Source organism: Scyliorhinus canicula, chromosome 6 (assembly GCF_902713615.1).
Source record: "Scyliorhinus canicula chromosome 6, sScyCan1.1, whole genome shotgun sequence".
Taxonomy (NCBI): domain Eukaryota; kingdom Metazoa; phylum Chordata; class Chondrichthyes; order Carcharhiniformes; family Scyliorhinidae; genus Scyliorhinus; species Scyliorhinus canicula.
The window spans coordinates 163,526,819-163,554,183 of record NC_052151.1 but is presented as its reverse complement, the minus strand read 5'-3'; the positions used below and the strand labels follow the sequence as shown (position 1 = coordinate 163,554,183).

Sequence of the window (27,365 nt, the reverse complement as noted above, 5' to 3'; positions counted from 1 at the left end):
CTTGTTAAGTGGGCTCTATGTACCACTTTTAGTTGTGTCAGGTTGAGCCTTGTGCAAGTGGAGGTGGAGTTGACCCTCTGCAGTGCTTCGCTCCAGAGTCCCCACCCTATTTCAATCCCCAGGTCTTCCTCCCATTTCTTTCTTGTTGCATCCAGTACAGTGTCGGCTCTTTCTACCAGTCGCTCATTCATGTCGCTACAGTTCCCTTTATCGAGGATGCTTGCGTCCAGTAACTCTTCCAGTAATGTCTATCGTGGCGGTTGTGGGTACGTCCTTTTCTCCTTTCGTCGGAAGTTTTTGAGTTGCAGGTACCTAAGCTCGTTTCCCCTGGCTAGCTGGAATTTCTCTGTCCGTGTGTCCAGTGTTGCAATCCTGCTGGCCGTATATAGGTCCCTAACTGTCAGTGTCCTTCCGTCCTGTCCCCACTTTTTGAACGTGGCGTCAGTCAGCGCTGGTGTGAACCTATGTTGCAGATGGGACCTTTGTCCGACATTTGGTCAGGCCAAATTGCTGCTGTATGAATGGGTATAAATTGAGAGGTGGATACTCAGCGAGAACTTGGTGTCCTTGTGCATCAGTCGCTGAAGGTAAGCGTGCAGGTACAGCAGAAAATAAAGAAGGTAAATATGAAGTTGGTCTTCATGGCGAGACAATTTGAGTATAGGAATAGGGATGTTTTACTGCAATTGTATAGGGCATTGGTGAGGCCACACCTGGAGTATTGTGTGCAGTTTTGGTGTCCTTATCTGAGGAAGGATGTTCCTGTTCCAGGGAGTGCAGCAAAGGTTTACTCAGCTGATTCCTGGGGTGGTGGGACTGTCGTATGAAGAGAGACTAAGTCGGTTGCGATTATATTTATTGAAGTTTAGAAGAATGAGAGGAGATCTCATAGAATCTTATAAAATTCTAACCAGATTAGACCTGGCAGATTCAGAAAGAATGTTCCTGATGGTGATAGCGTCCGGAACTAGGAGGTCGTAGTTTGTGGATAAGGAGTAAACTTTTTAGGACAGAGGTGAGGAGAAATTTTTTCATCCAGAGTGATGAATCTGTATAATTCACTACCACAAAAAGTTGTTGAGGCCAAAACATTTCGAAGGAATTAGATATAGCTCTTGGAGCTGAAGGGATTTAGGGAGAAAGTGGTATCAGGGTATTGAACTTGAGGATCAGCCATGATCATAATGAATGGTGGAGCAGGCTCGAAGGGCTGAATGGTCTCCTGCTTCTATTGTTTATGTAAATTTCTATGTATATTCTAGCATGGAATGTTTCATTTTACAAGAAGTTAGCAAATTGTCCTATTCCTGAATTTGTGGAGGGGCACGATTGATAAAGCTGCTAAAGATGACAAGGCAAGGATCTTTGAATTTCTGCAGCAGTGTATATGGCTGTGATCCTGAGGACTGCACTTCCTTTTTTTTTTAATTAGGTATGATTCTTGCAGAACCTGAACTTGATCGTACTCTAGGTGATTCCTTTACTGATGGGGATGAGGGTGATAGGATGGCAGACAACCAATATTGATTCACCCTTTTTATTTCATGGTTCGGATATGCATAGCTGATATTCCACAATGATGGATACAGGTGCTTAGCTGTGGTGGAGACATGAATGCTGGGTTGTTGTCAGGACCCATGGCTTATGCTATATATTGTTTTCACAGTCACTTTCCAATATTAACTAGAATAATCCAAATTGTCTCTACATTGGCATCTGTAACATTGGGTTTTGTAAGTCCGTGTGGATTATTTTCAGCAGTAAACTGACTTCATATTAGTATCGGTTATGGTTTTTTTGTAACCTAAGTGAGATTTAATATGTTGCAGTATTTGAACACAGTTTAAAGTGCATATAAGAATTAAATTAATCATTTTTTCCTTTTGTAGTAGATATGAATTAATTCCTTTTGCTTCTATATGTATCTACATCCATCTGGTGTTTTTCCTGACCTTTATATCCTGAGAGTGACCCAATCCACAAGGATATACTCAGAATTCCATCCAATCAAAGCCATTTCAAGTTCTGTGTTCAGGCTTCCTCTACCTATTTCCTAATCTTAAAACAGGCTTTTTCTGTGCTTGTCTTCTGTTTTATGACTTATTACAGGGCACTGAGGATAATAAGCGTTTTCTCTAAATAAAACCTGGATTTTAAATTACTTTTCCTGAATTCTAACAGGTAAGAAATCAATCTAAAATAATCAAGCTAGAAACTAACCCCTTTAATATTAAACTCATCTAGCAATGCCTAATGCTGAAAACAGTGTAAGGAAATATTTGAGTACATGTACTTACCCAGAGAGAGATAAAAACTTGTGATAACTCTAAATCTCACTCTGTTCTTTATTCTAATAATGATTAGATTTTGTAATAAGGCCCTTTGTCATACCGTACCTGCCAGAAGTCGGTGTAACAAACCAAAGCAGTGTATTTCTATAGACCAGTAGTTTTAGAGAATAGCTTAAGAGTCTTTAAGCTCTATCCATTCTAAATCCCTCAAAATAACCTCATAAACCTCTTTATATGGATAATCCCTTCACAGGGAGGTATCTCCAACCCCCTCACTGCATATTTTTTCTTACCCTTTGACACAAGGTGCACTAATTATATGTCTATATTCTTACGATACCTCAGGAAGAACTGAGCAAGGTCTTCTGCACAACGCCTTTGCCCAAAGATATTTCAAAGTTTTAACTTAGTCTCCAAGACTATCAATGAGAATAGAAATGTTTATGGATGCCACTACCTTCTCTTGGTTACTGAATAGTCCACCACCACCATTCTCAAGTGGATGTGCTTGAGTGAAAGAAAGATCCTTGGTCTAGCATGTTAATAATAAAATTGAGACAATAAAAAGAGACAAGTGGCCATGTGGGTGAGGGTTAGGATTGTGTTGAGGCAAGCCAAGGGAACCAAAAAAAAAGGAGGGGGAGGTCAAGATGGAGGATAATCTTTATTGTCACAAGTAGGCTTACATTAAGACTGCAATGAAGTTACTGTGAAAAGCCCCCAGTCACCACATTCCGTCGCCCGTTTGGGTACACAGAGGGACAATTCAGAATGCCCAGATTACCGAACAGCACAACTTTCGGGGCTTGTGGGAGGAAACCGGAGCACCTGGATGAAACCCAAAAGCTGTTGAACTTAATGTTAAGTTCAGAAGGCTGTAACATGTCTAATCGGAATATGAGGTGTTTGTTATTCCATTTTGCATTGGGTATCACTGCAACATTGCAGCAGAGCTGGGATAGGCATGAGAGCAAGATGCTGAGTTGAAATGGCAAACTAAGGAAAGGTTTGAGTCATACTTGCGAATGGAGCAATGATCCGCAAAGCAGTCACCTAATTTGCATTTAGCCATCCCAATATGGAGGAGGAGACTGCATTAGGAGCAGTGAATACAGTCAACCAAGTTAAAGGACGTGCAAGTGAAATGCTGCATCATCTGAAAGGAGTGTTTGGGCCCTTGAACAGTGAAGAGGAAGGAATTAAAGTGGCAGGTGTTGCACTTTCTGGCATTGCATGGGGCCGTGGGGAGGATGAAGGGTTGGGGGCAATGAAGGAGTGTGGCAAGGTGTCTCAGAGGGAGTAGTCCTCTCTCCCTTCACGTTGTTCATCTCCGACATCTCCCTCCTTTGACCATGTCTCCATTTCTGCCGATTGACTGAATACCAATAATCATTACAGACCCACCAACTCCCACGGCTACCTCGATTACAGCTCCTCACACGGCGCTCCCTGTAAGGACTCCATCCCTACATTAACAAGGCACTCAACCATGTCCGACCCTGCCCCTTCTTCCCTCTTACCCTAGTGTGTCTCTTACCCTAATTTTTCACCCCACCAGCCTCCGCAGACAAAGGATCATTCTCCGCCAGCTCCAGGCTGATGCCACCAGTAAACACTTCTTGCCCTCATCCCCCGTCAGTTTTCTGCAGGTTTACGCCTCGGACTCAAGACAATTATAGGAATACCAATGTTACATCAGGACAATTGTAAGAATACCACGGTTAAGGGAGACGTCTTTATATTATATGGCAAGAGAGTGCTGATTGGTTGGCAGGTGGACTCTGGTTGAGGCGTTGCCATGGAGAATGAACCAGTTAATGTTGGCTGACAATTAAAAGCCAATCATTGTTTAAAAATTTAAACCAGGCAGCTTGACCAGTCGAGACATTGCTGAGGAATGAACCGGCAAATAGCCATCACTTACTTTGTTTCGCTGAAACAGGCATACTTCGCTGAAACAGGCACAATGTGTGAAAATGTTCTTTCTGTCTGGGGAAAAAATAGGGCGCTGTGTATTAATATATGTAGTTTTCAGTACATGCAAATGCAAGCCCCACTGACGATCTTAAATTGGTTGTCAGTATAATGTTTTTGCATGCAAGAGGATCATTTAGCAAAGAGCGTGCAGCGGGATACATGCTGATTGCATGCAACATTGACTGTGAGAGCAGTGAGATCCCTCTGTATTTAAAAGTGAATATTTATTTTGTTTTTACCATTTAAATTTAATAGTTCTATTCCGTTATGAAATATTTGGCATGTATTTTATAAATGTGCGTTATCTTATTCATGGGGTCATGATTCGTGAACAAACCTGATTTCAATCTTGTGGTCCACTGAAATGGAGGCCACTTGGGGCCAATTAATATCCTAGGTTTCCCATCACTGTTCTAAACTGTTGATGTTCCATGTGCCCACAGACAACAGATGGGTTATGCAGGTCGAGTGTCTCAATGGCAACCCCAGGACCAGGTCTACTGGATTTCAGATCTTGGTGGTTTCCAGGAAAAGGTCCTGAGGTTCACAGTACCTGTAGTGTAATTAGATAATGATTGACAGAGATCAGTCGAACTTGAAATCTAATACTGTTCATAAGACCATGACTTAAAAGCAATGGTCACTTTGGGTCCCTGGAGCACAAGAGAAAAACTCTGGATGGAAGTTGTGCAGAGAAGTGCAACTCCCTGAAGCATTCTGAGCTGAGATGGGTATGGTCAAGGGTCAATCTGACCACTTGGAATGCTGTAAACGACAGGTATGCAAAGCAAATAACTCCTTGGCATTCCACCACACCAATGCAGCAACTTGGGAAGCAAGCCAGTAAGTTTAAATATAGCGCAAAATTGAATCATGCACATAAAGTTTAGTAATCCGTACAGGTCAAGTATCCTCCATCCAAAACCTTGGGTCCAATTACATTCGGATTTCAGATCATTTATGTGTTTCCGATACTGCACATAGGCCCATGCCTCCTTGCATTACAGTGGTGAAAACCTAGGCTAGCTGCAGTCTACAGTAAATAAAATGGCTAGAAAAGCAAGATGTAACACTGAATAATAAATACAGAATTTAATGTAATTTCCCACCTTTAGCACCACCGCAAACCTGCTTGTTGGAGAGGGTTCGCGGGGTAAAGTATAGACAAACAACTAGACTTCCCGCACTAAAGGTCGGGTGCAGTCAGTGAGATTTGTGTCCGATTGAGTCGTGTCCATTCAGGTCACAGACTTCCTGTGATAAAGATCGATGTAGTTCAATCAAAAATGTGGTTTTTGGATTTGTTTGGATTTACGCATTAAGGTAATTCGACCTGTAATAGACAATTATTCATATTGTGAACAAAATGCAACAGTGCACATCATGTTTGATAATCTGGTCATAGACATTCATATTGAGGAAGTTGTCTATTGTAACTAATACTACTTCAATTTCAGAAGAAGAACCTTCACAAAAATTTCCAAGGAAGCGTCGACGGAGAAGAAAGATCAATGACTCATTGTTTGACCGCATCAATAAAAATGCACCACCTGTGCTTCAGCAAATAGAAGGGTTGGAAACAGGAATCATGCAGACATCTCATCTAGATTCTGCAAAGTCTGAAGAAGAAACATTAACTAAAAACAAGAGACGGAAATTGAAAAAGAAACGACATAAAGAAAAGCTAAAGGCTGCTGGGCTGGTACCCAGAGCCACAGCTGTGGAATTCACTTATCAACCAGGAGAGGTCAGTAGTAAAGAAGGTGATGCTGAAGTTGATAACGCAGATGAAGTTATTGACATGTTAAATGCAATGTAGGAATTGTGCTTTTCTGGTGGTACTTTATAATTCCTCCATGCAATAATCTTCAGCAATCTCTTTCCCAGGTTCAATATTTCCCATGCCCCTTATAACATATCTTAATCTGGCTTATCTCCCTTAATATTGGAAAACTGGATCTAATGTAACGAGTTCAGTCAGCAACTTGAGCAGTTCCGGACTTGCTGCTTTTAATATCACAATGATTTGATGCCCAAATGTATACATAATATTTTATGAGAGGAAGTTATAGAAAATGTCCATTTTGTTAAGGCATGCGTGGCCAGCCTCCAGCTGTCCAAATTAAATCTGCTCCATTTTTTAACTTGTTTGTACCTTTTAAGAATCTTTGACATTTAAAAGTATTTTACAATATTATGTACCTTGTTTAATGAAAAATAAAATATTTTGGGATAAAACTTCTTTTTCAGCCACAGAAATTTGTATAGAAAATGTGTCATTGGAACAATTCTAATATGTTATCATCAGTCATGTGATGCAGACTGTATATTATGTTGCTTGACGCTGACCCTCTGTCTGAGCTGAACACTACTGAATCTAGAATTAACCACCCAACATTATTCAAGAAAACATGGTGATTATGTATTTTTCTAAAGAATTTCAGTGGTTTAAGAATATGAAAGAATGGTCATTGTCTGTTTTTCTCCCAGTCCTTTATTAGCACTATTCCAGAATCAGTTGCTAAACATTCTGTAGTCCTGATTTACATGGCATCGTACAGAAAATAATTTGTGACATGACCGAGATTGGACAGCAGCCGGACGATTGTGACTCGGGACCCATGTTCATTATTCTGTACCTCTACAACCCTGAAATTATTGCATCAATTTCAGTAACTAGAATGTTAGGGAAACATTATTAAATATTCAGGAAACATTTATGTAGTAGAATAATAATGGTGCTTTTTGAATTGATGAGGGGGAGCCAGTGGATGTGTTTTATTTCGCCTTTCAGAAGGCTTTTGACAAAGTGCCACATAAAAGATTAGCCTGTAAAATTAAAGCGCATGAGATTGGAGATTGTGTATCAAGATGGATAAAAAAACTGGTTGGCAGACAGGAAACAAAGAGTAGGAATAAATCGGTCTTTTTCCAAATGGTAGGCAATGACTAAGTGGGTACCGAAGGGATTAATGCTGGGATCCTAGCTATTCACAAATATATTAATGATCTAGTTGAGAGTGCTGAATGTAATATCTCCAAATTTTCACATGACACAAAGCTGGGTGGGAGGAAGTTAGGTTATTTTACATTGAAAGCATAATTATGCCCGATTATTTTAGAAAATGTCCATTTTATTAAGGTATGCGTGTCCAGCCTCTAGTTATCCAAATTAAGTCTGCTTCATTTTTGAGGAGAGGCTGTGAGGAGGATGCAGAGGTTCTTCAGTGTGATTTGGACAAGTTGAGTAAGTAAGCAAATGAATGGCAGATGCGGTATGATTTGGATAAATGGGAGATTATTCACTTTGGTAGAATAAACATGGAGGCAGATTATTATTTGAATGGCCATAAATTAGGAGAGGGAAATGGACAACGAGATCTGGGTGTCATTGTACACCAGTCACTGAAGGTAAGCATGTAGGTGCAGCAGGCAGTAAAGAAGGCAAATGGTATGCTGGAGAGGATTCAAGTACAGGAGTAGGGTTGTCTTGCTTCAATTATACAGGGCATGGTGAGGCCACACCTGAAATATTGTGTGCAGTTTTGGTCTCCTTATCAGAGGAAGGATGTTCTTGCTCTAGAGGAGTGCAGAGAGGGTTTACCAGACTGATTCCTGGGATGATGGGACTGACGTTTGAGCAGATATTGAGTCGGTTCGGATTGTATTCGCTGGAGTTCAGACGAATGAGGGTGGATCTCACAGAAACCTATAAAATTCTTAACAGGACTAGACAGTGTAAATGCAAGGATGTTCAAAATGCTGGATCTGTCCAAAACCAGGGGTCACTGGCCATGAGGGGTAGAGATGAGGAGAAATTTATCCTCCCAGAGAGTGGTCAACATGTGGAATTCGCTACCACAGAAAGTAATTGAGGGCAAAACATTGTTTGCTTTGAAGGATCAGTTAGGTCTAGCTCTTGGGCCGAAGGGGATCAAAGGATAAGGGCAGGAAGGCGGGATCAGCCATGATTATAATGAATGGCAGAGCAGATTTGAAGGGCTGAATGTCCTCCCTATTTTCTATCTTTATATAACAAGTATTATTTTGTGGACAAGTAATTCCTTCCTTTTCCATTGCCAAGAATATTTGCTTTATAATCTTATGGTAATCTAAAGCTGGTATTGAGGTGTTGCAAGTTATTGAGTGGGACTATGTCACCTAATTATATACTACTCTATTGCCTGTAGCTCTTGTTTTACATGATAAGAGATTTTCATTGCTTTAGAGGAATTCAAGAAACCTCTGTTTTTAATGGTACATGAAAATTGTTTGAAGGAGGTGCTGCCTACCAAGTGCAAGACCATTTAAGATTTGCTCTATCTTCAGAATTTGTTCCTACCCTACAAGCCTTGCAAAAACACATGGTTAAGTTCATAAGAAATATTTTTATTTGTTTCACTCAATACGAAGGAGCACTTGTATAGGAGCAGACCTTAATTGAAACAGCACTTGTAAAATGGGACATCAATTCCAACTTCAATTTGAATAATTTATTCACCAATTTTTAAGTGCGTTTATTCACTACTGAAATATGACTGATCGTATTACAATATTGATTCCTTGCTTCATATGCTTAACTAATGAAATCCATTGTCACTTGTTATACTCTGATTCTTTATATTCATTGTTATAAATGGTTGATCCCTTATTCTGAAACTATCATCTGGTTCTAGAAGAGGGAAATCAGCATCTCAACATATACCAAACAGTTCAACCCTGAAAGAACAATGGGGAGGTAATGCCAGATTTTGTATATTTTGTTTTTTGACATAATTGGAAGAAATTAGAGTATAATAAGTATTCTGGGTGTAGTATGAACGTACAAACTAGGAGCAAGAGTAAGCCACTTGACTCTTCTAACCTGCTCTGCCTTTGATTAAGATCATGACTGATTTGACTAACCTCCTGCCTACCCTTGGTAGGTTTTCGGACCTTTGCTTATCAAGAATCTATCTACTTCTGCCTCGAAAACATAAAAAAACTTTGCTTCCACTACCTTTTGAGGAAGGGAGTTATCTGTTAAAATGGGTAACCCCTTATTTTTAGACAGTAACCCTTAGTTCTAGATTCTCTCAAGAGGAAACCCACATCAAACCTGTCAAGACCCCTCGGGATCTTGTTGTTTCAATCAAGTCACTTCTTGCTCTTCTAAACTCCAACGGATACAAACCCAGCCTGTTTAATCTTTCCTTGTAAGATAACTTGCCTATTCTGATATTAGTTTACTAAATGTTCTCTGCACTGCTTCTAATGCACTTGCATCCTTCGTTAAATAAGGAGACTGATACTCTACACATTACTCCAGATATAGTCTCACCAACTCCCTGTATAATTGATGCATAACCTCCCTACCTTTGTATTCTATTCCCCTCTCAATAGACAATAACATTCTATTAGCTTTCCTAATTACCCACTGTACCTGAATACTAGCCTTTAGCAATTCATGCACGAGGATACCCATATCCCACTGAATCTCTGAGCTCTGCAATCAGTATCATAGAATTTACAGTGCAGAAGGAAGCCATTCAGCCGACCGAGTCTGCACCAGCCCTTGAAAAGATCACCCCACTCAAGCATACACCTCCTCCACTCCATCGCCTTAACCCAGTAACCCCAATTAACCATTTTCGATACTAAGGGTTTAATTATATGCGTTTTCATTCTTCCTGTAAAAATGGACATTTTCCACGTTTTACTCCATTTCTCAGATCATTGCCCGCTTAGGTAACCTGTCTTCTTGTAGCCTCATGTCCTCTTTACAATTTACTCTCCTATCTGTCATAGTATCATCAGCAAATTTAGCAATGATACCTTAACTCCCTTCATCCATATAATTCATGTAAATTGTCTAAAGTTGAAGGCACAGCATTTATCCCTGTGACATACCGCTCACTCCATCCCACCAACCATTTATGGATATCCTCTTTCTGTTGGTTAGCCAATCTTCTGTCGATGACAATATATTGCCCCTACGCGAAGAGCTTTTATTTTCCATGATAACCTGTGATGAGGCACCTTATCAAATACCTACTGAATACCTAAGTACAGTATATCCACTGGTTCCCCTTTATGCACAGCACATATGACTCCTTCAAATAACTCCAATAAAATGGTGAAACATGATTTCCCTTTCACAAAATCATGTTGACTTTGCCTGATTGCCTTGAACTTTTCTAAGTGCCCTACTGTAACATCTTTAATAATAGCTTCTAAATTTTCCCTATGACAAATGTAGTTTTCCACTTTCTGTCTCCTCCCTTTTCAAATGAAGAAGTTATATTTGAAAGTTTCTAATCTAATGGCACTTTGCCCAAACCCAGGAAATTTTGCAAACTCCAAACCAACGCAACAAGTATCTTACTAGCCACTTATTTCAAGATTCTAGGATGAAGTCCATCTGGACCTGGGCATTGAAAACCTGCTGCTCCGACTTTTTGCTGGATAAAAACCCACAACACTTCAACTTCCTGGTCTCCTGAACTTAGGTTATCCCTCTTAATGTCGTCCAACTATCATTAATTTGCAGAGTCACCTTTCCTGGGCTTCCTGTCCTTCTTAAAAGTTGTGTACCCTTAAATATTCAGAGCCCGAACTATCAGCTTTCAGCCATGTCACTAATGTGCTTGTTATTTCTATTTCTATTTGCGCTATCGGTTTGTTTTGTTTCTAATGCTACGTGATTTCAGATACAGAACCTTTAGTTTTGTCCTTTAAATTTTGACTTGTTTTCTTAGATTTGTATTCTGTATCCCTTACTATCGTGTCCTATTAATCATTTCCCATATTAATATTTTGTCTTTTGCTTTGTCTCTACTATTTGGTTTACTACACCTTCCCAGATTTGATCCCTTGCCCCACTATTTAGCTTCAAACCTTCGCTACTCCCCTAGTTAAGAGTCTCGCTGAAACATCAGTCCTAGCACAGTTAATATGTGGATCAGCCCAAAGGTACAGAGTCCACTTAACCCAGTGCCCCATAAACCAAAACCCATTTCTCCCATTCCAGTCTTTGAGCCATGCATTAATTTCCCCAAACATATTTGTCCTGTGCTAATGTGCATGTCATTCAGGTTTGAGGTTCTGCTTTTGAATTGGGTATCGAGCTCCTCGTGCTGACTATGCAGAACCTGTTTCCTAGTTCTACCTATGTCGTTGGTACCTGCGTGGATCACGACAAGTAGATCCTCCCGCTGCCCTGAGCAGATAACCCGAACCCTGTCACCAGATGTGGAACACAGCCTTCTGGATTCTCGGTGTGAGCTACAAAGATCAGTGTCGAAGTCACCCTCAGTATATAGTCACAACATTCCTTATTGTTCTCTCCAATTGAATGCTTACTGTACTACAGTCCTTGGTTAGTTTTCTCATCCATCATGCAACTTCCACATTCATCCAAACAAACTGAAAACCTGAAACCTTTTGGGCAATAGCAAAGGCTGAGGTTCCTGCATTCCGGATCCCATTACCTGGCTCAGTTGCAGTCACACCCTTCTGTCCCTGACCTCTGACCAAATCAGAAGACCCGATCCGAAGTGGCGTGACTGTCTCCTGATAAATAACATCCAGGTAACCTTCCCCTCCCCGATGCATTTCTGCAGTTCTGCCTCCCGTTCAATGCCGAAGTTCCTTGAGCCGCAAACACTGCAACCATGTTTGCCCAGGATACATTGGCATCCGAGAACTCCTACATGCTGCAACCTTGACACATCACCTGTCCTGCCATCCCTAATATGTTTTAATTGTTTAATTGTATTATTCACTTTTTCCGTTATCACATTTTATTAACTGTACCACCAATTTATATTCTATTTAAACCTGTTGCAATCCAAGTTGGTGTTACGACTGGGTAGGAAGTCCCAGAAGGGAACCCTGGCTCAGAATACATTTTATTTATTTTTTAAGAAAATGTGGAGAAACAAAGTCACAGGACTGATGAATAGTTTTGAACAAGAAAAACACATTTATCAAACTTTTAAAGTTTGATTAGAATCCAATACTCCTTCCTCCCACAGAAATGTGTACAGTTTTCAAAGATAACACTCCACTCTGAAGCCATATGGCCAATCTTCTGCAGATTTCTTCTCAGTGCCCCAGATAATTGTCACATGAGTGTTTTCACCCTCCACTCTCAAATGGACACGCTTTAAAGTCTTTCAAAAAATGTTAGCCAAATGTTTTTATTAAGAATTCAGGTTTCCCCAACTATCCTTTCAAACAAAGCTTCCATTCTACTGTTTTGATGAGGAATCCAACTCCAGGTTTACCACCTCCACTTTCAAGGCTTCCTTTATCTTAAATTCTCTAAAATGAACTGCAAGATCCATCCACCGATCCCCCCCCCCCCCCCCCCCCCCCCACACACACACACACACACACACATATATATATACAATTATGTCAAATAAATTTAACACAAACCTCAGAGTCACTTCAGATATATTTCTGGCCTACCACAATCCAATTCCTTTTCAGCTTTATCTGTGGCTTTACTGAACAGAACCCTGTTCTTGTTCCAGTTTCCTCTGTTCCCTTACTTCAGAATTCTTTGAAACTTCTCTTCGTTCCTCTAGTTTCCTTAACTAGCTGTTCTTTAGATTTCTCTGGAGTGTGTTTTTGTGCACATTACTCCATTGTGTGGCTTTCCTGCTTCAAATAGAGGTGAGTGCTGTTCACCCTCTCACTTCCGAGCCACAACTGTGAGGAATTCAACTAAAACTACATTCAAAAAACCTTCCTACCGTAAAGGTGCCCCTGGTTGATAAGCAACAGATCATTATTTCTCCACCCTCAAGTTTACTTTTTATGCTGGAAACTCTCTTGGCACAATAGGAACACAGCTTGAACTAAAACTTATTCCCCCAACGTGTTGAGCACCTTTGCCTATCAAATCTAATGATAGGTTTACCCTTTGTTGCACATAAACACTAAATTAAACCCACTTAAAACTATACCTTATTTCTAATATTTAACAGTACAAATATAGGTCACTTAAAACTACATCTGTTTCCCGGACAAACCTCGAGTATAGATGCACCTTATCCACTTACCAGATACTCTACCAAACAATTGCTCAACCACAGGGTTAGAAGCTAAAAACCAATCCCAACAGGGTAGAGAAGTTAGAAAATGCAAAAGCCAAGGAGTACCTGCTTCCCCCCCCCCCCCCCCCCAGCTCACTCTCTAAACACCTGCTGTAGAAATGTACTCGGTGCTAGCTTGTATTGAAGTGACTGTTTATAGATCGTGCTGAGATGAAGCAGTTAGCTGACCTCCGTTACCCAAAAACCGGTTTAAGCTGCTTTCCTTAATTAACTTCAATTCTTCTTGTAGTGGAGTCCTGAAAGCCTTGCTTAGGGTTGGGAAATTTAAAAATTAGATAGCAATTTTCCATTAACTGCTAAATACAGATTTAAAAATAGATTTTTACAAAGAGATTAGCATTCTCTTATTAAACTGCCAGCAATCAACTCTGGAACACACTGAAGTGTGTGTGTTATGTTATGTCCATTGACATGTACTGATTAAACAGCAGAATGACTTCAGTATTTCAGCAGGATTTATCGATTAGTCTGCCCATATTCAAACTATACATATGTTTCTGAAGAATTAGACTTTTACCTGAAAGAATTTTACCTGAGTTTAAAAAAACGTGAGGAAAATAATTTATTCATTGTTGACAAGCTTTTGGTGAAAATAAATCCGCCATATCACTGGGAGGCAAAGAACGGAGTGACATTGTTTAGGTTTGTTATTCCTTTTAATAATCTTTATTGTCACAAGTAGACTTACATTAACACTGTAATGAAGTTACTGTGAAAAGCCCCGAATCGCCACATTCTGGCACCTGTTCGACTACACAGAGGGAGAATTCAGAATGTCCAATTCACCGAACCACGTATTTCAGGACTTGTGGGAGAATACCGGAGCACCCGGAGGAAACCGATTTAGATGAGATGATCTGCCCTACTCTGCCCACGAGGACATGTGCTATACTGGTAATGATCGTAACTATTACCTATGCAGAGAGTTTACTGTGGAAATTTACGTTCAGTAGCCGACGGTTACATTTATATACACCTTTTACAATCGTGGTATGTTCCATATTTTGCAGCCAAATATATACTTTTGAAGTTCAGTTGTCAACAGCAGGTGCACAGCCTTGCCGCCTTTTCCCGTTCGCTGACTTCAAAACACTGCTTTATAAGACGGGTGGAACTCGGGGAGCTGCTGGTAACCATCCCCAGTCCATGGGACGAGACCGGGTTGGCACTCAGAGCCTCTCCTCCTGGTCGCTACCCATAGGGCCCTGGGGTTCACCTTGGAATGGAGGTGCAGCTGGTTTGAGCCCTGGCTGCCCCTGCAACATCTGGCTCTGCCAGCCCTGGCAGTTCCCCATAGTCTGCACCATTGTATCGATGCCCTTAGCGATGCTCCTCAGTGCTTTGAACATGCTCTGCAGCGCCTCAGCCATGCCCACCTGCGACTGGGACAAGCTCCACAGCACCTCGGCCATGCCAATCTGAGAGCTGTTGAAGGGTGGGGATGACACCTGTGCCACGACTATAACGGTTGCATCCTCGGAGCTGTTCTCCAAGGTGGTCACTGGAGAGGGTGCTGCCCGGGATGTGCTGGCTATGTTAGCTGGAGGACCCTTGGGAGAATGTACATGTGGTCAATGGAAGGGATGGGTCAGCCAGTAAAGCAATAGTAAATCATGTTTGACATGTCCCTCTGGGTGGATTCCAGTGGTTCCTCACCTCCTGTGGTGTCTGCCAGCCTCCACGTGGGTGACCGATCAGCCCTTGGTCACCCCAGTCACCTCCAGCTCCCGCTCCTTGAAGGAGGTGGGGAATCTTAAGTCCGACACCCGTCTGCCAGTCTGGGCCCTCTCCAAACAATTATGGGAGAGCTTTTCCTGAGGAGACACAGAGGGCATCATTAGCCACATGTGTGATTCACAGTGGTGGGAGGATAGGGGTGGGTGCGTTTGCAGGGGTGCGGGTGGAGGGAGGGTTGAAGGAGGAGGGGGGTTAGGGTCACGTAGAGGGGTTGGGAGTGTGAATGCTCCCTTGGTTGGGGGGGAGGGATGGAGGGCATTGGTGTCTACTCACTCATGCTGCCTGGTGTAGGTTGTTGACCTTCCGGCACTGAAAGCCAGTCCTCCTGGTCACGCTCCCCGAGCTGACAGCTGCAGCCATCTCATCCCAGGCAGCAGTGGCTGTCTTGTGGCTGACTCTCCAGGACCTTCGGGGGAACAGGACATCCCTCCTGGCCTCCACGGCGTCTTGCAGCCTCCCCAGGTGAGCATCCCCAAATCTTGGGGCTGGTCTCCTCAGCACCATTGTTGCGAACTGGATGGGGTTGGCTGAACAAGGGCAGCTTAAGGGCTGAGCAAGTGCAGCTTAAGTGCTGCTTGACCTTGTTGGCGGGAAAGCGCGGTCCTGGCGAATCAGCTTGCAAGCCTTCATTTGCGGCAAGAAGCCCGTGAGGCCTCATTAAGTGGACCAATTAATGTTGAATTGCGTTGCCGGCCTCACTGGGCCAACCGCCTGGAAGCTCTAGGCAATTCCATTCGCGACCACAGTTAGAAGCTTTTCCAAAGAATTGAGCCCATAGTCTTTGCTTATTGCAGCATAATTGCTAGTTACTTGAATTTGAAGAGGAAGTGTTCTATATAGTCTGATTCACTTCAGTGTTGTATTTGTAGACCTATTAAACAATTTATCGTTTCCAATTATGTATGAGGTTTTCCCAGTCTCCCAACCATCTTTCTCTGATCTGCCAGAATTTGTTATGGAGTTATATTAGACTCTGAGCAAATTTGGGGAATATTTTTGTTGTTTCCCAGTGCAAAATTGCACAATACTTACCCATGTTTTTCCAAAAAACGATAGCACTGAAGCAGTATATCTGTTGTTGGCAGTCCAAATTTGTTTCGTGAAACATTACCTAATAACTGCAGTTCTATCACATCGCCCAAATTGAATAGTGTGTGCCACGTCGCCAATCATTAGTAAAGAGAGGATGTACAATGTACTAAGTGTACCCTGTGACCTCCACAGTGAAACCTAAAATAAATATGTCACGGTGAACTCAAAACTGTCATCTCAAGTTTCAGATGGTGGCCTGAGACCACTCAAGCTTTGTCATTCGAAGCTGCTTGATGAGATTGATATGTGATGGATCATTCAATAACAATTATTCCCTATAACACTCGTTTTTTTGCTTTTGTTAATTCTGGTTTTCCATGTTTTCATAGCATCAGCTTGGGATTTGAATCCATGTTTATGTATTTTGTGGGAAAAAGGAATAATTTGTTCACAAGTACATTGTTCTGATGTGTGGTGGTATGCTGTGGAGAACTTGAGCTAGTTACCTCATAGGTGAAGAGACCCTTTTTCCCCCCTCCGAATAGTATAGAGCAATTTTAAACTTGCAGTGTCAAACAGTGCTAGATCCAAATTATTAGGTCTTGTAAATAGTAACAATTTCAATTCATAAAATCATAATTCGGTTGAATATTGATTCAGAGATAATTAAAACACTTGTATAATTTGCTATAATTTTGATTTGTATCAAAATAAGTTTTTGTGGTTGTACATCATTGTGTTTATCCGCAGCACAGTTGAGAAATTACTTCTTTTTAAGTGCGACTAAATTTGCATTCGACCATGCCACATTTGAAAAGACATGTTTTCAAATTCACTTTACAAAAGTTTACCTTCAAATTATTGCAGTTCAATAACTTATTCCTGGTTTTCTGTTTAAGTTTAGAATTCCCTAATGCTCTCTCCCAGATTGGAAAATGTTACTTTTTTTAAACTTCGCTGTTATATTTACAATTTTCTTGTTGAATTTCTGTCAAGTGCTCGCTATACACGTATCTTCCCTGAATAGGGATGAAGGTGGAAGCGCATTTTCTAACCTATAACATTGAAACTGCCCAATCACTAATGTTTTTGTTCTACCTGCCATTACATCTCCACTTTTATTTTAATTTTTTTTTTTTTAAACACGAAATACTGAAAAAATTCTTTGGTAAGTGAATTTAATACAACAAAATATTAGTTAAAATGAAAACTGTTTGGAAAACAAAGGTCGTTTAAGGGATTTATATTTGTATTGGGGAAAAAATTGAATTAAGACAGAGTTCTTTTATTACATTCCTGTATCATCTTTTATTACACTTTGTGTGTTTTGACATACTACAGAGTGTAATATGTGTCACTCAAACCTTGGTTACAGATGAGGTCTTCTGAATCTCGATGAAGAAGACTCAAACTCGTCCAGTAGTAACAAAAGGTTTATTGAGTAGCTATAACAATAATTGCGTGAGTTCTTTAACATTGATACTAGTGATAAGGTTAGCAAGATCGAACTGCAGTAACTATGCTTGACTACACTAACCATCTGAGCTAATCTGACACTCCTGTCCTGGTCACAGTACATCCAAAAGAGAGGGAGAGAGACCCACTGTGGTTGCTTTTAGACCCCTGTTGGTTCGGCCCTCTAGTGATCATTAACCCCTTATGTATAGGCACATAGAGTTCACTACAATAGTTTTAAGTGGGTTTCATTTAATGTTTCTGTGCCTGGAAGGACAAAACCTATGGTCAGATTTATGCTGGACAGAGGTGATTATATATGTGGGGGTTGGTTTTAATTCCAAATGCGATTATATTGTGCTCGGGAGGGGTATTGCCTGAAAAATAAATAGAACTAGAAGGGGTGGCTCAACAACTGGAAGCCCTTGTAAGGATAAAAAAAACTTTTTATTTTTAACTGAATTTGTTGGCAGTTGGAGATAGATACTGTGAGAGAAGGCAGCTCTCATAGCTCTTCTAGAAGCAGTTGGTTTTAGAAGACTAAAACGGGAACATCTCTCTCAGCCTTGCCAGATAAAAAGCCATACTGTGGATTAATGGTTAAGAAAACAGATGCCGGAAATCAAAAGTCCAGCTTGTTAAGGATGCTAGAGAAATGAAGAGAAGTTTCCAAGAAGTCTGGAGTTAACCCAACAGAGAAAAATGGGAACCAGAACAGGGGCGGGATTCTCCTCTGCCCAGCGGGGAGGGCCCAACCGGTGCCGAGGAGTGGCATGAACCACTCGAGCGTCGGGCCGCCCCGGAAGATGTGGAATCCTCGCATATCGGCAGTGTTGACGCCGTGCCAACCGGCGCAGATGGCGCTTGAGCGGGAGCGCCAGCATACGCAGTGGGGTTCTTCTCTGCGCCGGTCGTGGTGGAGGTTGACAGTAGCCGGCATGAAGGGAAAGAGTGCCCCCATGGCACAGGCCCGCCCGCAGATCGGTGGGCCCCGATCGCGGGCCAGGCCACCATGAGGGCACCTTCTGGGGCCAGATCTCTCCCCCGAGGACTCTGCAGGCCGCCCGCAGAGCCAGGTCCCGCTGGTACGGACCTGGTTTGATTTACCCCGGCGGGTCCGGCCGAAAATGGGCGGCCGCTCGGCCCATCGCGGGGCAGAGAATTGCCGGGGGTCCACTGCCAATGGCCCCCGACTGGTGAGACGCAATTACTGCCCCCGCTGAAAAACCGGCGCCGGAGAATTAGGTGGGGCGGGACTTGCGCCCCCCCCCCCCCCCCCCCGGCGATTCTCCGACCTGGCGGGGGGTTGAAGGATTCAGCCCCAGATTACTGTTCAGAAAAGTCACAGAGTTGATACGTCATTGAATCGTGAGAGGCCAGAAAGATATCTGCAATAGTGCTAAGGGTTGTGAAAAATAACTACAGTTTGGGAAACATCATATGAAATAAATGTGGAAATCAGTTTGTGTAAAAACCTTTAACAAAGGAAAACTGAAGGGGGAGGTGTAAAACCTGAAAGCGAAACATTGCAGAAAACAGCGGAGAGAAAGCATAACTTAAAGAAGCTTTGAAAGTGTGATTTATTTTTAAAAGCAGAAATTGAAATCACTTGCATGGAAGCCGGAGTTCAGTGAGACAAGGTGGCTCAAGGTATGAGAATCTGGGGGAATTTTTGAGGAGAAATCTATAGACAAACCTGAGTTCAGAGAGGAGTGTGTCTTACCACAGTCATCCTGTGTACTTAAAATGGACTTTGTGTGTTAATGTGACCTTTGTTCAAGGTCCGAACATATTTCCACCAAGTGTAAATGAGCCAGGTTATGAGCTCAACTGATTATCTTAAATTGGCAGTTGGTGTAGCTTTTAGCGCATTCAGGATTGTTCAGCGTGCCCACTAGATGCTTTCGTTTTGGGGTTTTGCAAGCGTGGGCTGGTTGAGCACAGCCTGCACTCTGCCTATTATGAACAGCCAGAGGAAAACATTTAATTTGATCAGATAATCATTATCAAGTACAGTCTACATACCTGGCATTCGTCCAGTGCTGAAATCCATACATTATGTTATCAATTGTGAGATTGGCAGAATGTCTTTTTGACCAACAGCAGCATCCTTTTCTTGGAAAAAGCTTGGAATTATTCTACAAATAATCATGCCATGGATCTTTCTGGCAATTATTTTATTAATCCCAATAACCCTAGAGTCTGTATGCTTAATTTTGGTTTGAGTCAAGTTAAATAAATAAGGAGAAATAAAGACAGGAAAGTAAGGATTACATTATGTGCAGGAAACAGTGAGACTTAGTAAATGTTTCTTAGTGTTTTAAAATCCCCTAGGAACAATTTAGTACCTGTTTGAGTAAGACTCCACCATTTTAATTATTCTCTCTCTGGGGCAGATAGGGTGAAATTTAATGTTGACAATGGGGGTACTGCCCAAAAGCTGGAAAATCGTTGGAAATACCATGTTGTTTTTTCTGGGTGCCCCAAAACGATTCCAAGGCAATTGGGCACTTAACTGAGGGATGTCAAGCCTCCTATAAAATTAAATCCTGCCCCGCAGGGCTGTTGGTCAATCAGAGGCTGGCTGCTCTCCAGCACCAACAGGGCCTCTAGAAGTGGCGGCCACTTCCAGTATTGCAAGCCGCAAAGGTTTTCAGGAAAAATCACTGATGGGTCCCTGGAGAGAGGTGAGTCTGGGCAGGACGGAGGTGGCAGAGAGAGTGGATGTCAAGGGGGAGAGGTGTTGAAAGCAAGGTCAGGGAGGAGCATTCCGCAGGCCCACCCCCCTCACTGACAGTTCCCTCCATCAAGCACACGGTTCCTGAGAACAAGGGACCCTGCCCATCACCCCCACTGGGCCCCAGACCACAGTTGGGCAGTCTTCCCAGATGACATCTTCCCACCTTGCGGTGGCAGGATAAGGAACTTGAGTGACTTCGAGAGACTCAATTGACCTCCGGTTGTGAAGGCTTGATCAAGGGGAGTTGAAAAGACGGCGGGATCTCCACACAAGAACATAATGCCAAATCAAATTGTCCCGGTTTGCCTCCAAACTCACCTCTGAGAGGGAATTAAATTCAATCCACTGAGTGACATTGCAGAAGCATAATTCCCGTAATTAAAAGTGACCTTGCATCGCTAAGCGGCAGCCTTAACTCGCTGCAACGAGTTTAATTTGTTTCAAAAGCACAAATCGTCTTGCAACTTGTGTCAATTCACAGCATAGGGTGCATGCCTTGCCACAAATTACTAGTTACACACTGTTAATTTCTCTGATCATTTTCAAGTTTTGCTTAAAAAATAACTTTCTTGGGGCTGGATGTAAGATTCTCGACCTCTTTAAATTTTTCATTTTTGTTACATTGCATTAATTAAAAGGGTCCAATTTACAAAACTTTGTGTTTCTAGTACTGATTTTCTGAAATATGAGATTGGCCTGCTTAACGCATTAAATCTGATAACATAAGCAGCTGGAGCTCTCAGCGCAGTTAAGAAAGCCTTTCTGATGAAGCTCATCAAATGAAACTAATAAAATGACCATATGAAACAAATTTAATATTTAGATTGTAAGGTTTGGTGACATTTTCACCTGTCCTTAATCGTCCTCCTTGTCTTTAGTTGGAACTGCTTGGCCACTGGAAAGGTAGCATTTGACACTTGCTGTAAAGTTCAGTTTATGCTTCACATTTAGGGCATGAAAGCAAGAGTTCCATACCCATGAAAGTTGAAGAAAAAGTGCTCATGAGTTAACTTGGGAAACAAAATGGCAAAATCACAGTCTTTATAGTGCGGAACGAGGCCATTTGGTCTATCATGTCTGCACTGGCTCTCCAAATGAGCAATTCACCTTGCTATTCCCCCATCTTCTCCCTGTAACCCTGTACATTCTTCTTTTTCAGGGAACAGTCTAATTTTCCTTTGAATACTTAATTTGAACTGACCTCCTCCATACTTTCGGACAGTGCATTCTAGACCTTAATCACTCACTGCGTGAAAAGGTTTTTTCTCATGTCACTTTTGCCAATTACTTTAAATTATTCTTAATCTTTTCACAAGTGGAAACAGTCTCTCCCTGTCCTGTCCAGATCCTTCATGATTTTGGATGCCTCAGTAAAATCTACACACACAAATTACGTAACTCAACATATTCTTAAACTGAGTGATTTGCCATGTGTTTAAAATCCCTTATTTATATCTTGTGGTTATCCATACCACTCAAATACAACAGCTAACAGATAACAAAAAATTACAATTTAGATTAATACCTATTAATTTTATTGTGTCCACATATTCCTTCTGCGTGGGTTTCCTCTGGGCGCTCCGGTTTCCTCCCTCAGTATATCCAAACAGGTACCGGAATGTGGCAATTAGGGGATTTTCACAGTGACTTCATTGCAGTGTTGATGCAAGCTGGCTTGTGACAATAATAAAGATTATTATTATTTAACTGATGGCATCTATTTTTTATATTAAGGGGCTAAATCCACCTACCCTGCACATCTTTGGGTTGTAGGGGCGAGACCCACACAGACACGGGAAGAATGTGCAAACTCCACATGGGGCCAGGATCGAACCAAGGTCCTTGGTGCCATGCGGCAGCAGTGCTAACCACTATGCCATTGTGCTGCCCCAACTGATGGCATCTATAATCGAAAGACCAAGGACTTGCAAGGCCAGCTTGATATTTGTGTAATGTTAATAATTCTGGATTTAAAGTAGTACTATATTGTTTAGTGTTCCATCTGGAGTTTTGACATGGAATGACCCACAGTTTGATTTGTTTTCTCTACAACAGTGGTAACGAGTTTGTAACTATCCTATGAATTACAGCATAAAGATATAAAACATGTAAGCATGCATGCTGTTTTTCCATATTTAAGTTTCCTCTGAACTACTGGACTACAAGCTATAAACTACTCATTTTAAGTTTCTGACACTGGCCATTCATAAAGTGCTTGGGTAAACTTATTAGTGCCGATCACTCTCAAAAGAAGGAATTGCAGGCCAGAAATAGGTACAATATTGTAGAGCTTATTCTTCAACCATGCTCCCTTCAAGCAAGAACCATACCTCAAACCCATTTTAAAATCATCTTACAGCTTTAAGTTTTGCTATCTGGCAATAAAATAATAATTTTTGAAGCAAAAAGAAAACCATTGGGGGCGATTTTCAGACCCCAATCGCCGTCAGCGAGAATGGCAACCCAGGCGGAATATCCGGAGAGAATCGGGAAACACTATTTTCTCCACAGAGATTGTTGTTCCCAATGTTCCCCAGCCCTTACCGGCGAGGTCATTTAAATACATTTAACTACATTTTAATGTTATTAACGGACTTTCCTCCCCATGGAGGTGCCACATGAACCAGATCCAGAAGGTGATCGACAAGGTATCTCACAAAAGGTAAAGTCATAAGATAAGGGCCCATGGTGTTGGAGGTAGTACATTGGTATGGATAGAGGATTGGCTTATGGGCAGGAAACAGCGAGTGGAGGTAATAGGTTCTTTTTCAGGTTGGCGACCTGTAACCAGTGGAGTTCCACAGGGATCATTGCTGGAGCTACAGTTGTTTACAATATATATTAATGAATTGGAGGAAGGAAGTAAATGTACTGCAGCCAAGTTTGCAGGCGACACAAATGTGTGGAAAGGCATGTTGGGAGGGGGTACAAACAGCTTGCAATGGAATATTGATAGGTTAAGTAAGTAGGCACAAAAGTTGGCACGTGCAGTATAATGTGGGAAAATGTGAAGTTGTTCATTTTGGAAGGGAGATGAAGAGGGGATAGAGTAGCCTTACTGATTTGATGGTGACTGAGGATATAATGAGGGGAAAGCACCCAGTAGAGACCATATAGGTGGAACTGAGGAACAAAAAAGGATCTAAAACTGCTGAATTGTATAAAGGCAGAAATTAGGCAAGTGAGTAGCAACGGCAGAGTAGTACTGTGCAGTACAGTCAGCGTAAGTTGAAGGTGGTTTGTGAAGGGGCTGTTCTTGAGTGACAGCTTTACCCAAAACACTACTTACGTAGTGTCTCCCACCCATCCTCCTCCTCTTAACCAAAAAAAAAGTTCTATCCGTTGGATTGCTAAACTAACAAGTTTTTTATTTTTATTTTTCAGTAGTTGGGAAGTTAGTTCAGTGGGAATGGAGGCTAGGGCAGTTGAATGTTCCTCCTGCAGAATGTGGGAGGAAAGGGTCATCTCTAGTGTCCCTTCTGACTACATCTGCGGGAAGTGCACCCAGCTCCAGCTCCTCGAGAGCCGTGTTAGGGACCTGGAGCTGGATGAACTTCGGATCATTCGGGAGGCGGAGGAGGTTATTGAGAGGAGTTATAGGGAGGTAGTCACACCTCAGGTAAAAGAAGAAGGTTGATGGGTTACCGTCAGGGGAGGGAGAGGGAACCGGCAGGCAGTGCAGGGATCCCCTGTGGTCGTTCCCCTCTATAACAAGTATACCGTTTTGGATACTGTTGCGGGGGACGACTTACCTGGGGTAAGCAATAGGGCACAGGCCTCTGGCAAAGAGTCTGTCCCTGTTGCTCAGAAGGGAAGGGAGAAGAGGAACAGAGCACTTGTCATTGGGGACTCCATAGTTAGAGGAATTGACAGGAGGTTCTGTGGGAACCAAAGAGACTCACGGTTGGTGTGTTGCCTCCCAGGTGCCAGGGTTCGTGATGTCTCTGATCGTGTTTTTGGGATCCTTAAGGGGGAGGGGGAGCAGCCCCAAGTCGTGGTCCACATAGGTACCAACGACATAGGTAGGAAGAGAGATGGGGATTTGAGACAGAAATTCAGGGAGCTAGGGTGGAAGCTGAGAACTAGAACCAACAGAGTTGTTATCTCTGGGTTGTTACCCGTGCCACATGCTAGCAAAGTGAGAAATAAGGAGAGAGAGGAGTTGAACACGTGGCTACAGGGATGGTGCAGGAGGGAGGGTTTTGGTTTCCTGGATAATTGGGGCTCATTCTGGGGTAGGTGGGACCTCTACAAACAGGATGGTCTTCACCTGAACCAGAGGGGTACCAATATCCTGGGGGGGAGATTTGCTAGTGCTCTTCGGGGGGGTTTAAACTAATTCAGCAGGGGGATGGGAACCTGAATTGTAGTCCCAGTGTACAGGATGTTGAGAGTAGTGAGGTCAGGGATAGGGTTAAAAGTTCGAAAGAGGGCACCGGCAAGCAGGACGCTGGTTTGAAGTGTGTCTACTTCAACGCCAGGAGCATCCGGAATAAGGTGGGTGAGCTTGCAGCATGGGTTGGTACCTGGGATCTCGATGTTGTGGCGATTTCGGAGACATGGGTAGAGCAGGGACAAGAATGGTTGTTGCAGGTTCCAGGATTTAGATGTTTCTGTAAGAACAGAGAAGATGGTAAAAGAGGGGGGGTGTGGCATTGTTAATCAAGGAAAGTATTACGGCGGTAGAAAGGACACTTGAGGACTCGTCTACTGAGGTAGTATGGGCCGAGGTTAGGAACAGTAGAGGAGAGGTCACCCTGTTGGGAGTTGTCTATAGACCTCCGAATAGTTCCAGAGATGTAGAGGAAAGGATTGCAAAGATGATTCTCGACAGGAGCGAGAGTAACAGGGTAGTTGTTATGGGGGACTTTAACTTTCCAAATATTGACTGGAAATACTATAGTTCGAGTACTATAGTTTGGTCAGTTTTTGTGCAGCGTGTGCAGGAGGGTTTTCTGACACAGTATGTAGACAGGCCAACAAGGGGCGAGGCCACATTGGATTTGGTACTGGGTAATGAACCCGGCCAGGTGTTAGATTTAGATGTAGGTGAGCACTTTGGTGATAGTGATCACAACTCGGTTATGTTTACTTTAGCAATGGGCAGGGATAGGTATATACCGCAAGGCAAGAATTATAGCTGGGGGAAAGGCAATTATGATGCTATTCGGCAAGATTTAGGATGTATAGGATGGGGAAGGAAACTGCAGGGGATGGGTACAATCGAAATGTGGAGCTTTTTCAAGGAACAGCTACTGCGTGTCCTTGATAAGTATGTACCCGTCAGGCAGGGAGGAAGTTGTCGAGCAAGGGAACCGTGGTTTACTAAGGAAGTTGAAGCACTTGTCAAGAGGAAGAAGAAGGCTTATGTTAGGATGAGACATGAAGGCTCAGTTAGGGCACTTGAGAGTTACAAGTTAGCCAGGAAGGACCTAAAGGGAGAGTTAAGAAGAGCGAGGAGAGGACACGAAAAGTCGTTGGCGGATAGGATCAAGGAAAACCCTAAGGCTTTCTATAGGTATATCAGGAACAAAAGAATGACTAGAGTAAGATTAGGGCCAATCAAGGATAGTAGTGGAAAGTTGTGTGTGGAATCAGAGGAGATAGGGGAAGCGTTAAATGGATATTTTTCGTCAGTGTTTACACTGGAGAAAGACAATGTTGTCGAGGAGAACACTCGGGTTCAGTCGACCAGGCTAGATGGAATTGAGGTTCAAAAGGAGGAGGTGTTAGCAATTTTGGAAAATGTCAAAATAGATAAGTCCCCTGGGCCAGATGGGATTTATCCTAGGATTCTCTGGGAAGCCAGGGAGGAGATTGCAGAGCCTTTGTCCTTGATATTTATGTCGTCTTTGTCAACAGGTATAGTGCCGGAAGACTGGAGGATAGCAAATGTTGTCCCCTTGTTCAAGAAGGGGAGTAGAGACAACCCTGGTAATTATAGGCCTGTGAGCCTTACTTCGGTTGTGGGTAAAATGTTGGAAAAGGTTATAAGAGATAGGGTTTATAATCATCTTGAAAAGAACAAGTTGATTAGCGATAGTCAACACGGTTTTGTGAAGGGTAGGTCATGCCTCACAAACCTCATTGAGTTTTTTGAGAAGGTGACCAAACAGGTGGATCAGGGTAAAGCTGTTGATGTGGTGTATATGGATTTCAGTAAGGCGTTTGATAAGGTTCCCCACGGTAGGCTATTGCAGAAAATAAGGAAGTATGGAATTGAAGGTGATTTAGCGGTTTGGATCATTAATTGGCTAGCTGAAAGAAGACAGAGGGTGGTGGTTGATGGCAAATGTTCATCCTGGAGTTCAGTTACTAGTGGTGTACCGCAAGGATCTGTTTTGGGGCCACTGCTGTTTGTCATTTTATAAATGACCTGGAAGAGGGTGTAGAAGGATGGGTTAGTAAATTTGCAGATGACACGAAGGTCGGTGGAGTTGTGGATAGTGCTGAAGGATGTTATAGGATACAGAGGGACATAGATAAGCTGCAGAGCTGGGCTGAGAGGTGGCAGATGGAGTTTAATGCGGAAAAGTGTGAGGTGGTTCACTTTGGAAGGAGTAACAGGAATGCAGAGTACTGGGCTAATGGCAAGATTCTTGGTAGTGTAGATGAACAGCGAGATCTCAGCATCTAGGTACATAAATCCCTGAAAGTTGCCACCCAGGTTAATAGGGCTGTTAAGAAGGCATATGGTGTGCTGGCGTTTATAAGCAGGGGGATTGAGTTTCGGAACCACAAGGTCATGCTGCAGCTGTACATAACTCTGGTGCGGCCGCACCTGGAGTACTGCGTGCAGTTCTGGTCACCACATTATAGGAAGGATGTGGAAGCTTTGGAAAGGGTTCAGAGGAGATTTACTAGGATGTTGCCTGGTATGGAGGGAAGGTCTTACGAGGAAAGGCTCAGGGAATTGAGGTTGTTTTCGTTAGAGAGGAGAAGGCTGAGAGGTGACTTTATCGAGACATATAAGATAGTCAGAGGGTTAGATAGGGTAGACAGTGAGAGTCTTTTTCCTCGGATGGTGAT

General features: G+C 42.5%; 1 protein-coding gene and 1 long non-coding RNA gene across 8 annotated transcripts in view; one reads left to right on the top strand and one right to left on the bottom strand.

Moving 5' to 3' along the window:
• LOC119967623 (glutamate-rich protein 1) overlaps positions 1-27,365 on the top strand; it is a 90,146-nt gene that overhangs the window by 23,347 nt on the left and 39,434 nt on the right. For 2 of the 5 annotated variants that reach the window (XM_038800398.1, XM_038800401.1), the window contains exon 4: positions 5,726-6,015. In XM_038800398.1, the coding sequence (XP_038656326.1) occupies positions 5,726-6,015 (290 nt within the window). Of the gene's footprint in view, positions 1-5,725; positions 6,016-8,944; positions 9,007-14,054; positions 14,102-14,175; positions 14,267-27,365 lie in introns of those variants that run through there. The other 3 variants (XM_038800397.1, XM_038800400.1, XM_038800399.1) reach the window with 3 other exon arrangements.
• The window catches only part of LOC119967625, a 59,715-nt gene that overhangs the window by 6,307 nt on the left and 26,043 nt on the right, over positions 1-27,365 (bottom strand). Inside the window, exons 2-6 of one of the 3 annotated variants that reach the window (XR_005461032.1) lie at positions 21,862-22,006; positions 19,622-19,711; positions 5,378-5,601; positions 4,606-4,821; positions 4,216-4,280 (exon numbers count right to left, since the gene is read on the bottom strand). This is a non-coding gene — a long non-coding RNA (uncharacterized LOC119967625). The remainder of the gene's footprint in view (positions 1-4,215; positions 4,281-4,605; positions 4,822-5,377; positions 5,602-19,621; positions 19,712-21,861; positions 22,007-27,365) is intronic. The other 2 variants (XR_005461031.1, XR_005461033.1) reach the window with 2 other exon arrangements.